This window comes from Melanaphis sacchari, unplaced genomic scaffold, assembly GCF_002803265.2.
Source record: "Melanaphis sacchari strain LSU unplaced genomic scaffold, SCAv2.0 Contig0_pilon_pilon, whole genome shotgun sequence".
NCBI classification, from domain to species: domain Eukaryota; kingdom Metazoa; phylum Arthropoda; class Insecta; order Hemiptera; family Aphididae; genus Melanaphis; species Melanaphis sacchari.
Genome location: NW_020270366.1, coordinates 20,395,596 through 20,408,471, shown reverse-complemented (window position 1 = coordinate 20,408,471; position 12,876 = coordinate 20,395,596). Strand labels below are relative to the sequence as shown.

At 25.9% G+C, this 12,876-nt stretch overlaps 3 protein-coding genes and 1 non-coding gene across 5 annotated transcripts; 1 reads left to right on the top strand and 3 right to left on the bottom strand.

Moving 5' to 3' along the window:
- Window positions 1-1,324: 1,324 nt before the first annotated feature.
- Window positions 1,325-4,342, bottom strand: LOC112604381 (60S ribosomal protein L7a). The gene is made up of 7 exons (XM_025353404.1): window positions 4,210-4,342; window positions 3,837-3,972; window positions 2,188-2,337; window positions 2,045-2,115; window positions 1,814-1,963; window positions 1,628-1,750; window positions 1,325-1,553 (listed from the first exon to the last, which is right to left on the bottom strand). Exons 1-7 carry the CDS (start codon window positions 4,222-4,224, stop codon window positions 1,374-1,376), a joined length of 825 nt encoding a protein of 274 aa, XP_025209189.1. The 5' UTR covers window positions 4,225-4,342; the 3' UTR covers window positions 1,325-1,373.
- LOC112601958 lies at window positions 2,492-2,566 on the bottom strand. Its single transcript, XR_003115074.1, has one exon. It is a non-coding gene; the product is annotated as a small nucleolar RNA SNORD36 (small nucleolar RNA).
- A 208-nt stretch (window positions 4,343-4,550) lies between the features above and the next one.
- LOC112593401 (mediator of RNA polymerase II transcription subunit 22) lies at window positions 4,551-6,965 on the top strand. Of its 2 annotated transcripts, XM_025337786.1 has the most exons (4): window positions 4,551-4,677; window positions 4,898-5,009; window positions 5,993-6,318; window positions 6,783-6,964. In XM_025337786.1, the coding sequence occupies exons 2-3, from the start codon at window positions 4,940-4,942 to the stop codon at window positions 6,313-6,315; spliced, it is 393 nt and encodes a 130-aa protein (XP_025193571.1). In that variant the 5' UTR covers window positions 4,551-4,677; window positions 4,898-4,939; the 3' UTR covers window positions 6,316-6,318; window positions 6,783-6,964. The 2 variants fall into 2 exon arrangements, with proteins under 2 accessions (XP_025193571.1, XP_025193579.1); XM_025337794.1 differs by lacking the exon at window positions 4,551-4,677 and having other exon boundaries at window positions 4,902-5,009; window positions 6,783-6,965.
- Window positions 6,405-8,493, bottom strand: LOC112593393 (vesicle-trafficking protein SEC22b). Its single transcript, XM_025337773.1, has 5 exons — window positions 8,274-8,493; window positions 8,068-8,177; window positions 7,835-7,995; window positions 7,409-7,555; window positions 6,405-6,586 (listed from the first exon to the last, which is right to left on the bottom strand). Exons 1-5 carry the CDS (start codon window positions 8,346-8,348, stop codon window positions 6,438-6,440), a joined length of 642 nt encoding a protein of 213 aa, XP_025193558.1. The 5' UTR covers window positions 8,349-8,493; the 3' UTR covers window positions 6,405-6,437.
- Window positions 8,494-12,876: the final 4,383 nt, after the last annotated feature.

Sequence of the window (12,876 nt, the reverse complement as noted above, 5' to 3'; positions counted from 1 at the left end):
TTAGACATTTAATCTTCATAAAAAAAAAAAATACAAAATACTACACTCTATGCGCATGCGTCTATTAGTTTTACAGTGTAGCCATATATTAAGTGTTACTTAATAGTTATTGCTATTACAAGAATAATACTTGATTAATTCATTTTTTTTTTATGTTCGGAATAATGGGTATTTATATTTTGAATTCTGAATTATTTATTATTTAAAATCCTGAACTAATTTTAGTATGTATTCAAAATAATATCATGTAATATATTGAGACATTGAGTTAAAATCAATTTATTATTCTATATCACAATTATTAATATTTGTTTAATAAGTTTGAGACTGTGTTAAGTATAATATTTAATATTACTTTATTAAAGATAACCCATATTATTCTTTATCGCGGGGTAGTAGGGCACAGATTAAGATCTTAAGTTTTTAATGGGTAATTATCCTGTATTATTAATTATACTGATTATACCTTCAATGGACTTATTACTTATAAATACATTATTTTAAGTGTGATTTAGGTAATATTGGTAATAAGTAATAGATATTCTTTTATAGTAAAAATATTTCGGTTCTTTCTATACTTCTATTAATTCATATTATATGATGTTTAACTCAAAAAATTAACTTCAATACCAAAGGATTAAGACACAATCCAGTGATGTTTAGATTTTAATCATTGTGATAACAGGATTATAAAATTCATCAAATTGCCTGGTTCATTGTTTAATAAAAAATACCTACTTAATTTCCATTCAATATCAATAATTTACTGTTATTATCTTAATTTCCTGTAAATCTTATTAACCTAAGCGTTACTAATAGGGCGTGTGTCTCCTTGATCAAATTCCTAATTTATATTTTACCTCCTCATACAAAAATAATTAGTAATTGATATAACTAAAAAAATAAATAATCAAAGTTAAACATATTCAATGTCATTAGTCTCAACTTGGATACCGGTGAGGGCATGATAAAAAACTTTTTGTTAAGATTTACAAATGATACTCTGTATTCATTACTGCTTAGTGAACCTAGTGTACCTGAACTTAAAACTATTTACATTAAAATTAATCATAAAATAGAAAATAAATGTAGAAAGTATCCACAATTGCAAAGCAAATAAAAATAACTTGTAATATTAAGTGAATATCTGTTAATGTTTTGAAGTTAATTTATCTGTCAAAAAATAAATATTTAAAGTAATATTATTAAAAAATATTGACATATTGAATGCAAATATTAAATCACTTCACTACACAATTGTTAATATAAATAATATGATGAGTTTTGAGGGTTAAATAGTAATATAAATGAAATAGTCAATACAAAATATCAATTTTTCATGTTTTATTAGGTAGATGTCATATACATAAATCTTATTGTTTTTGCGCCAGTTCCTTTTCTTTCGCTTTTTCAATTTTGGCGAGACGGCACGCAGATTTAGCACCTAAAACACCACCACCCCAATGACGTTTGAACTCATCGAATCGTTCGTTGAAGTTGTTTTTAATAGATTCCACCAGTTTAGCTAGAGCAGCCCGATCACCAGTATCAACCTAAATTTTATAAAATAAATTGTTTAAATATTGCAAGAACATATTGATAATTATTAATATATTATAATTATTACTTGTGTAATAGCCAAAGCAGTACAGTTCTTACGTCGGACAAGGTTTCCCAACCTCCATTTGCCCTTAATTATGCAATATGGGACTCCCATTTTGCGGCACAATGCTGGCAGATATATTACCAACTAAAAAATAAATTATTATAAATAAACAGATTTTAAATTTAATAAATATTAAAAAAAAATAACCTCCAAAGGATCCACATCATGAGCAATGATGACTAATTGCGCTTTTTTTTGTTCAACAAGGTTTACAACAGTATTGATACCTTGACGAATAACATTTGGACGTTTAGTTGGTTGATCTTCCTTTGTTTCAATTTTATCTTCAGCTCTTTTCTAAAAGAAAAAAAAATATATATATAAATAAGCTCTTACATCTTACAATTTATAAGGTTTATTTTAATTGATAATAATTACCTGCAATCTCCTTTTTTTCATAGCAGCTGTTTCAGGTCTATACTTTTCCATTAGTTTAAATAACTGGGTGACTAAACAATACAATAAAAATCACATTGTTATTAAAATATCTAATATATCAGTTGGTTATAACTTGATATTACCAGTAGCTTTATCAGCTGCATATGAAAATTGATTGATGGGTGGAGGAATTTTGAGCCTTCTCTGAAGAACAGACTTTTGTCGCTGAATACGAATGTAATTTGGCCATTTTACAAAACGACTCAAATCTCTTTTGGGTTGAATATCCTGACCTAAGAAATTAATTAATCAAGTTAATTTATTTAGTATAGACATAAAAATGAACAAAACATTGAAATAAAACTATAATGTTGATTAAATAAGTTAAAAAAAATAAAATATTCATGTAATGTTTAATCTTAGAAACAATTGTATCTTTATAACCAGATTGCTCAGTGTTAAAAAGCTCATAAATTAAAATCTCATAGATATTTTCAATAATTATACAACTCATCATAGCAATTTGGGTAGATTTAAATGACTAGAATTAGTATTAAATAAAGTAATTTTTACACGTACACATTAAACAAAGAGTATTCAATACATTGAAGTACTATATATTTAACATTTACTATGTTCAGGGTTAAAAAGCTCATCAAATATTATACAGTGGCTTGGCGTGGCGCGATGGCTGCTACCAGTCACAGAATGGAACTGAGAGTAAGTAACGGCCACAGCTATTAGCTCCAGATGGGTGACCACACGGGATCATAGTGGTTAAAAACCTTGCCATACATACACGTGTTTGCTATCAACCGTAACAATCATAAAATATAACCTACCATACCCACCTTATCCCTTACCATAGTTCATAACCCCTACAAACAGCTAATGGCCCTAGTTGCCGGGCTTAAGTTCAATAAAAAAAAAAAAAAAAAAAAATATATATACTTTCAAACATTTTTTAATAAAAACATTTAACATCATGGTGCTCTCAAATGAATGTATATAAATATTTATAATTGTTAAAATATTTTCACTTTAATGACACCAGTTGCATGATTTTGTGAACATCACATTTAATTATTAAAAACCTACAGGGAAATTGTTAATTTAGTTACATATTAATCTTTGAAACATAAATAATTTTATTAGCATAGAAAAATATATACAATATGATCGCAGCAAACATGTTGACATTGGATAATTATTAATAATTTTTAATTGAAGAGGATATTACAATAGCCCAAGTTAAATTGAAACGTCAGAGTTAAAAAGCTCGTAATATGTTAGATTATCATTATAAATCAATTAATCAAAAAACTCATCATTCAATAATTTAAATACATATAAGCTCAGAATGTCATTTTCAACATTATTCTCAACATAATTTTTTGTATGAAAAGTTCCGTTGAAGAAATTCACGCATCATAGCTAAGCTTCGTATTTAAATAGTTATTATCTTTTAAACTTGGATCTGTACATATTTCCTACTTTCAATTAAAAAAACAAATTAAATCAATAAACATAACAAAATGAAATGAGAAGGTATCCTCAGATATCTCAAAAAAAAAAAACTATATAAGCTACTATCAGAAGTAAAATATATAAATTAAGTCTGCTCAGTATGTCATTCACAGCACTACTTATAATAAAACTACAGTGTAGAATTAATTTAAATTCAGGTGAAGAAATTCAACCATCATTGCAATAAACAATTTTTATTCTTATATTTTATAATTAGATGAACTAGGTACTAAATAAATTTAATATAAAATATCAATCTACTTACCAATTCCAAAGTTTCTTGGTCGTTTTTCAAACAGAGGATTAACAACCTTCTGTTTGAGAACTTTTTTAGGTTTCTCACTAACCAGAGGTGCTGGTGCAATCTTCGCTTTCTTTCCAACCTTTTTACTGGAACTTGGCTGAAATGAAAAGTCGTGTTAGTGTCTAATAATTAATTGGGTATCAAACTATTTATGTTTAAAATATTCGAATTTAATAAAACAAAACAATGTAATTAATCTCAAGTAATGAAGGTGTTCTAAATAACAAATGTTTTCTACATAGGGTTCCAATTCGTCTTCATAGAAAATACAAGTAATTACAATAAATTTAATACTAAGCAAACGCAATTTATAATTAAAATGAAGTTGAACTACCTTTTTTGGAGCCATGATGTCAAAAAGCCAAACGATCAACTAGATAAACGAGGATATAAATGCGAATAATCGCAAAGTAAACGAAATGAATAAAACTCGTAGAGACTACGGTTCAAGAAGAACATTTGTATATTGTAGGTTATATTGACATACCTCCAAACAGCACTGTGTTCTAACCCTTAGAAGAGAAAAATATAGGATCAATTTTTTTTTCATGGATAAATGAATCTATCGACTCAAATTATTTGATAGTACTGCTGATAATATTATCAACATGTTTTACATAATCATGTTAATAATTATTAATTATATTATAAATATCTAGCAATATTTTATAAACATATAAATTATTATAAATGTCATGTCTTAAAACAGTTAAAACGTAATCATATTTTAATATTAACTAATAACTATTAAGCCGAGAATAGTAAATCTTAAGTGATTTGTATTTCTTAATGCAGACATCAGGTATTATAATTTATTCTAATGTTATATTAAATATTAAAGCAATAGATATTACAATTACATTATACTAAGGTTTTATAAATTTCAAAAACCGTTATCATTACCTATTTAAAATTAATTAATTAGTATTTTTAATTCCTGAATATTTTTAAATTGATTTTGTTGTAATCATGTTTCTTATGAGTTTAAATAATTAATAATTTTTATATTTAATCTGTTGTAGGTGTTTGCTTATATTTATTTATTTAATAATTTGTCCTCTGCAATGTCTGTCACAAAATCTTATACAAACCGTTTAAAAAGTGATGTGAAATGTATGCTGGAAAATTTTGAAGGTGAGTTATACAAGCAGAATTCACTATATTTACATTTTAATTTAATAGAAGAGCTCCATTTATAAATTTATTCTTTCTTCTAAATTGAATAAATATTTTATATTACAAGATTATTTTAAATTGATGATTTATTTTAAAGACAGATAATATAGGAATGAATATTTTGTAAACTCACTACTTGTTATTTTAAAATTATAAATACTGAGCATATCATGAAAATGTATGATGTGTAACAATCGGGGGGTTTTTTTTTTTTAATTAGTGTTTTTGTGAATGACGTTTTGTGTAAAATTTGCTCTAATTTTCAACAATGATGGTGTCTAGTACAATTTTATTATGATGGTAGAAAGAGAGCCCAATTTTACATTATTGTTAAATATAGTTATAGTACTTTTGTTAGTTAAAGATAAAAACTACAGACTTGGTTTTTTTTAGATATTTACACTAATTTTTTTTAATGTTTTGATTCTTATTGAGTTATTTTTAGTTAAATTTTCAAAATTGTTTTATTCTACAGTAAAATTTTTTAAAAGTTTAAAGGAGATTTATCTTATTTTGTTTTTAATGCAATTCAAAGCTATTGAATTAAAGTATTAATACTTTTTTTTCTTTTGTTTGTGTATTACAGATTTGATACTTTCTACTATTACTTATGCTATTATTTTTTATTTCTAATTAAATTTTGAAAATTTAGACTAATTTAAAATTATTTATATCATGAGTTATCAACTTTTTCACTTCATTCTTTAGTATATTGATATTAAATTTAATATTTTTTTACAGAAATTACTTACCCAATTAAAAACAAATAATTTAATAAATAATATATTATAGATTTGTATACTTTTTTTAAAAATAGAGGCTAATTCATTTACTTATTTTTTCTTAAAATTATTTGTATGTGGTTTTAATAAATTAGTTTTATTATATAATTCCTTTTTAAAAATATAATATAAACCAATGTTAATATTTCTTATTTTAAGGTATTGTAAAATTGTGCAAAACTGATGATGATCAAACACAAATTTCCAAAGCTACTAGAAGCGAATTGATCGCTTTTGAAATGGAAGTAAGAGCAGCCAACATTGTCCGAGCAGGGGAATCACTTTTGAAACTGGTTTCAGATATGAAACAATATCTTATATTGAATGATTTTCCATCAGTCAATGAAGCCATTGCTCAAAATTCAAAACTTTTTCGCACTAAACAAGTAGAATGTGATCGTAAACTCACAAGTCTAGTCGATGATATGTCTACAGAATTGTATGAACTTGAAGAAGAATATTATACATCAAATTATAAATAAAGAGTAGGTTCTGAAGATAATTATTTATTTATTTCAATAGGTATAAAGTTTTCATAAACTAAATAAAATTTCTCCCCCCGTCCATATTATTATTTAATATTAAATAAATTATTAACGATTATTTATAAAACATAAAAATATAAAAATAATAAAATAACAAAAACTGCTGCAGCGGTAAGTTTTACATACATTGATTTGAGATTGAGATTGGTTGCTTCTTTTTTGTATTTTTTTGATAGTATAGATAAATTTTGTGCTTTTGTGTCGAGTTCTGAAAAAGACAATACAGATATTATAATAACATTAATGTTTTATTTCTATAATATTTAAGTTTAAAAACTGTATTTCATTTTTTATTGATTGTGTAATTAAATTTGTTTTTAATACAGCTAAATTGCTTGGCACATTTTGTATTTTACTTATTTCATTCATGTTTATTAATTTATAAATATTGTATTGTTATATAGATTGCAATAATGAAATTCAGTCTAAAATTTTGAAATTAATCAAATGAAGTTAAGAAATGCTGAACATTGGATTTTTACAAACAAATATAAGATACTTGAATAAACTTAGTTAATAAAAAATATTAATTACATACCCAAAATACTTCTAATGTAGTTCAGAATATATCATGACAATTAAAAGTTATTAAATGTAGATTTTTATAATATTGTTATAAATATTTTATAAATCTCTATACCATTTTATATTATTTTATCATGTTTATTGATTATGCTCACATTATGTCTTAGTTATAAAATATATTTTAATATAATATTAATATAATTGAAAAAAAATTAAGTTTTATCTATTCATATTCTTGATTTTATTTAATAATTTAATAAAATTAGAATTCAATTCCAATAAGAAAATTTTTAATTCGATGATATTTTCCTGAGATAATATGATAAGTCAATAAATAGTTTTTTGGTGCAGAAATTTGATCAAGAAAAGTTTATATAATTGTTATGGTTGAGACTAGTTTATTTTATATTCAATCATATTAATTAGTCAAGTTTAAATATTATTTAGGATGTATTGTCTGACAGTTTAAAAACGTAGACTAAACAGTAACATGAAAATATATTACCTGATAAAACAGTTCCTCTTTGTAATACATCATCAATATTTTGAACCATTATTCTTTGTACATCTTGAAGTTCATTATTTAATGAATTTAAATTTCTTCGTACTCTAGAATCTATATAATTTTTCTTTGCTTTTTGAATATAGTTATCTAAAATAATTATAAGTTAATACTAATTAATTTAAAAAATTAAAAAAAAACCTCTATGCATATTGACACATAAGACACTGTAGAAATGTATACATAAGAAATACATTAAAAAAATGTGTGTATCATGAAATCAAAATTTCAATAAAGATAATATAATTTTCAACATTGACATTATTATGTACTCTACTTAATCATTTTTCTTTGATTCGCATTTAACTTTTAAGTTATAAGTTCTCAAGACTTGGTCTGAATTTGGGTAATACAATCATAATAAATTACCAAATTCAATTAGTGTGTAAGGCCGTGAAACTGTTGATACTTGTCGTCCATACAGTCTATTGAATTCAGCTGCTATGTCTTCCAGAAAACTGAATGCAGAACGTTTTGAGAAGTTTTTTTCACATAATACCAAGTAACAAACATCTCTTTCAATTAAATAGCTTAAAAAAAAATATTTCATACCATACCATTAAAATTTTAAAATAATTAAATTATATTTATATTATACTTACTGGAAATAATATGGTACAGATTCAATCGTACATTGTTTTGGAGACTGAAAGTTTAATTTTTTGAAAAGAAGTTTTGCTTGATTTTGGTATTCAATTAATTTTCTTCCGACCTGTATGAAAAATATAATAATATAATTTAACAAATCATTTACTAATCATTAATTCGTAATATGTTCTAAATGGTTCTAAAGAAAAATTTAAAATACCTGTTCATCATCTTGCATTGATGCAGCTAAAGGCAATCCATCAGGAATTCTCGCTATCATAGTTAATAACACCATATTTAAACGCAAATAAATCACTTGATGATTATACACACAATGTAAATTACAAGTGTATTTAAACTACTTGTATAAATGGATTTAAAATTTTTTTAAATAAATGAATTATGAAATATATATACGTGTTGGAATAATTTGATATCTGATCGGTGTTATCATTTTCGATTTCGCGATAATCATAATAGTATAATACACGTTGACACGTATCTCTGTTGGTGATATCTCATTCATTTGGTACGGTAAAAAAAATATTGTATCTAAATAATTGTAAGTTGTATCACAAAATACTATACAAAAATAATTTAAAAATGTATAAAAAAACCATTGAACATTGAAGTTTTGAACAATACTATAACAATTAACAGTAGCTGCAATTTCGTTCATATGGCTAGACATAGATTTTAGACGTATAATCCTGTGTAGTAATTCATACCTTGTTCGAGTTATTCTATAAAATAATAATATAAATCTAACAAGTTTTAAGTTCTTTGAGTTGTATATCTGTGGTGTCTCCCATATAAATTATAATATAATCTAAGAACTTAGAATCTAGACAATTTTATACTTGTACCTTCAACCTTGTATAAACTGCATTATTAGATCAGTTATGAGTAGAGTACCAGTAGGTACCTATACAGAAAAAAAGATTAAAATTAAGTTTTAAATAGTTTTAGCTGTTTTTACTTACAATAGTTAATAGTTACCATATAGTAAGTAAGCTTATTCATTTCCCACTCTTAAAGAGTTTGACATTGAAACTATGGTACACACATACTGTATACATATTTTTAAATTGTATCATCATGTTTTGCGTATAAGATGTATGTTATTAAAAATTGTTTATTATTTTAGAATATTAAAAATGTTGATAATTTCATACCTACTTATAACAGTATTATAAATGATAATTTAAAGTGTTATATTTTTTAAATATAAAATATGTAACAATAACATAGGTTTACTTTTTAGTAGGTATCCTTCACAGAAATATATATAATATTCCTGTTTATAGTACCTATAGTGTACATATTAGGACCTACGTTAGTATATCTACAACGAATATCATATTATACTAATATTTAGTATTAACAGTACAGAGTATAATATTATTAGGGGATCAATCGAAATTAAAATTTTATACATATTATAATATAGGTAGGTACCTATTATTTAGTTATATAAGTTATATTTCATGTAATTTGTTATAATTTTAGACAACACTCGTTATTCGTTAACATTATAGACATAATATAAAAATGTAAATTGTGCATCAATTTAATAGGTTACCTATAACAAATCTCAAAAATTTGAAATTATGGTCTTAAAGTGTACCTACTTATTTAAAATTTGCAAAAGTTAGGATTATTTTTAACAAAGTATCTAGTACGATAATTTAGGGCATTTATTTTTTGAGTAGCGCATTTTATTAGCTATGTACACTTCAATTATAGTTTACGCGAATCTAAGATAAAAAAAGCCTAAGGAAAAAACGCAACCGATGAAAAAGATATCAAGTAGGTATTAAAATAACTATACAAAATATAATATATTGTTATTTATTTTAAAATTTGTGTAAAAATAATAATAATTAATAATAATAATAAAAAAAAAAAAAAAAACAATTAAAAAAACTATTATGATAATAATAAAATAAAACTATATTATGTAAGTAATAACTATGGAATATTCATTAATTTTCTGTTGTATTAAACCATTACTATACATATTTCATATATTTTTTCTTGTATGTTTTCATAAGTTTTTATTTTTGTTTTTGGATTTTGTCTATTGGAAATCGAGCTAGTTTTGTTTTGTCAGAAGACAATTCTAATCTCATTTTTTTGATTTGTTTCCAATCGGAATGGTGATTGTGACTTGTACTAATTTTGAAAAATGATGATTCCATCTTTTTGTTTGGTTGTTTGTTCGATGTCCATTATATATAGGTTTGCCATTTATCCCGGTTTGACCGGGACAGTCCCGGTTTTAACAACATTTCTCGGTGTCCCGGCTGGTCATTAATTTTGTCCCAGTTAATAGAAGCCGAGCTAAAATAACTTTAACATTATATTATTTAATATCGATTGTGTCAGGCACATCATTATGTAGGTACAATCTTCAAATAATAACTAACAAAGTATACATATAAAGTAAAACCATAAATATAAATATAAAAGACAAACAAATATATAAAATAAATAAACAAACAGATTAAAATAATTCAAAGTCACATAAATGGTAAATGATTGTCGTATTCTGGTTCAAATGGTTTCAGCCCAAAAACTAGCTACGTCTTTGGTGTTGTTGTTTGCATTCTTGACATCATCTTGTGTGCATGAGTAAGGACAGATTGGGCATTGCAGAATATGTTTCATTGACTGTTCCATCCCACATTCACAAGTTGTCCCCATTTCTTCATGTTATCCTTAGTGCGTCCAACTCCTGTTCTCATTCGGTTTAAAGTTCTCCAAATGGGCCATTTTAATTGATTCCCTGATGGTAACGCTTCGTTGTGGACCCATCTTTTGTCTCTAATTTGGTTTGTCCATTGTATAACTCTTTCCTGTTCCTTAGTTGTTGTTAAGAATTTCGTCTTTTTTAGGAAACTGTTTCTCGATTTTAGCCGGAAATTGTTTGCTTTAATTCCATGCATTGGATGTCTGTCATCTTTCGTCATCTTAGTTCTCTCCCAATCTGCTTGTACTGCCCTCCTGATTGCCGGTGGTGCAATTCCAGCAAGTACATATATTTCTTCAACTTAAGAATTTCTTAGACAATCTGTCACCAGTCGACACGTTTCATTTAGTGTGACATAAATTTGTTTTGAGTGGACAGATCTCCCCCATACTGGTGATGCGTAGTATTTGGCTGTTGATAGGCATAAAGCCATTGCAGTAGTTCTTAATGTATGTGGCTGGGCTCCCCAGTAGCTTCCTATTAATTTTCGTAACAATCCGTTTCGTGACGATATTTTTTTCTTTAGCTTTTCACAATGAACTCGGTATGTTAAGGACCTATCCAGAGTTATTCCTAAACATTTGGGATGTTGGATATTTTCGAGTTCTATACCGTCCCAGTTCCCAGATTACATTTAAGAGGCGTTTTGCTATCCTATTCCTTAGATGGATGGATCATATTTGGGTTTTCGCTGGGTTTGGTCGTAAGTGATTTCTTTGGTAATAAGTACCAACTTCTTTAAGTGTCATAGTTATCTTTTTTTCTACCGTTTCAAAACTCGTGTTTTGCACTGTAATAGCGGTATCGTCAGCATATATGTAGTGGTTTATTGATTGGTCTTTTAATATTGGTTGGTCGTTGGTGTATATATTGAACATTGTTGGTGCTAGTACACTGCCCTGCGGTAGACCATTTTTAGACTTTCTCCATCTACTATTTTTTTCGTTATGACTTACAAAAAAACCTTCTATTACTTAGTAAAGTTTCTACTAATTTTACGAAACAGAAATCGTGTGTGATTTTATACAACTTGTATGTCATTATTCTATGATTTATCATATCATAGACAGCTGTTAGATCTATGAAAACTACACCTGTGATTTTCTTTGCTTCGTTACCGCTTTCTATTGTCTGGGTTAGGTTGAGAATCTGTCCTGTGCATGATTTGCCAGGTCGAAATCCTACCTGTTATGGTATTAACTTTTCATCCACAAATGGGATTAGTCTATTGAGTAGAACTCTTTCGAAAATTTTGTACATATGACACAATAATGAAATAGGTCTAAAATGTTTTGGATCTGTAAGGGTTTTTCCCGGTTTTGGAAGTGTGATTATTTTGGTTTTCCTCCAGATCTTAGGTATTTTTTGTGTTATTTGAATATTATTGAAGAGGTTAAATATCCATGTTTTGAAATATGGAATAACATTGTACATAATATCATTACATGATTATCGTATTATGTTATTTGTTTATTATTTCCATATAATTATACTAACATACTAAAAAAAAAAAGGTTATTTTAATATAATGTCCCGGTTTGGTGATTTTAAAATTTGGCAAGCCTAATTATATAGGATGGTTTGATGGACATTATACGTTGAAGGTGGATAAATTGATGATAAAATAAGTTAAAAGTGGGACACATGTGACGAGATATTCTGTATAGCTTACTTGTATGTATCTCGTGTATTTTGTAGCTTTTTGTCGGTGGCCTTATTATCCTAATACAAGTTTGCGCGTGTCTAGAATATAATATAAATATTAAATTATCCGTTATACCATTGATTAAAGAATTGATTATTTTATTTTATTATGTTACCTATATTATAATCAATGATTATATACTTATATGTATTATTACAATTTACAATTTAAATTATAAACAGTAACTTTATTGGCTATAGATATATATAGTGTATAGCGGCGCTCGGCCCTTGATAACTATATATGGAAGTTGTGTATAAGGTGTACATAAAACTAATTGCTGTTCAAATTGTTGTGTTGAAAACAAAATGTTATAAGATATTTTCCGCCCTAAAGCAAAAATTTTAATGCTGCTCTTAAGATACT

Bases quoted from the DNA above. Each gene is read 5' to 3' on its own strand.
- LOC112593393 (XM_025337773.1), bottom strand. From the start codon at position 8,348: ATGGTGTTATTAACTATGATAGCGAGAATTCCTGATGGATTGCCTTTA. The intron at 7,556-7,834 runs GTAATTTATTAT...TAATTATTTTAG, and splicing joins TTACACACTAATTGAATTTG to ATAACTATATTCAAAAAGCA. The intron at 6,587-7,408 runs GTAATATATTTT...TGTCTTTTTCAG, and splicing joins AAGAGGAACTGTTTTATCAG to AACTCGACACAAAAGCACAA.
- LOC112593401 (XM_025337794.1), top strand. From the start codon at position 4,940: ATGTCTGTCACAAAATCTTATACAAACCGTTTAAAAAGTGATGTGAAA. The intron at 5,010-5,992 runs GTGAGTTATACA...TCTTATTTTAAG, and splicing joins TATGCTGGAAAATTTTGAAG to GTATTGTAAAATTGTGCAAA.
- LOC112604381 (XM_025353404.1), bottom strand. The intron at 2,338-3,836 runs GTAAGTAGATTG...TTAATTTCTTAG, and splicing joins ACCAAGAAACTTTGGAATTG to GTCAGGATATTCAACCCAAA. The intron at 1,751-1,813 runs GTTATTTTTTTT...TTTATTTTTTAG, and splicing joins ATGATGTGGATCCTTTGGAG to TTGGTAATATATCTGCCAGC.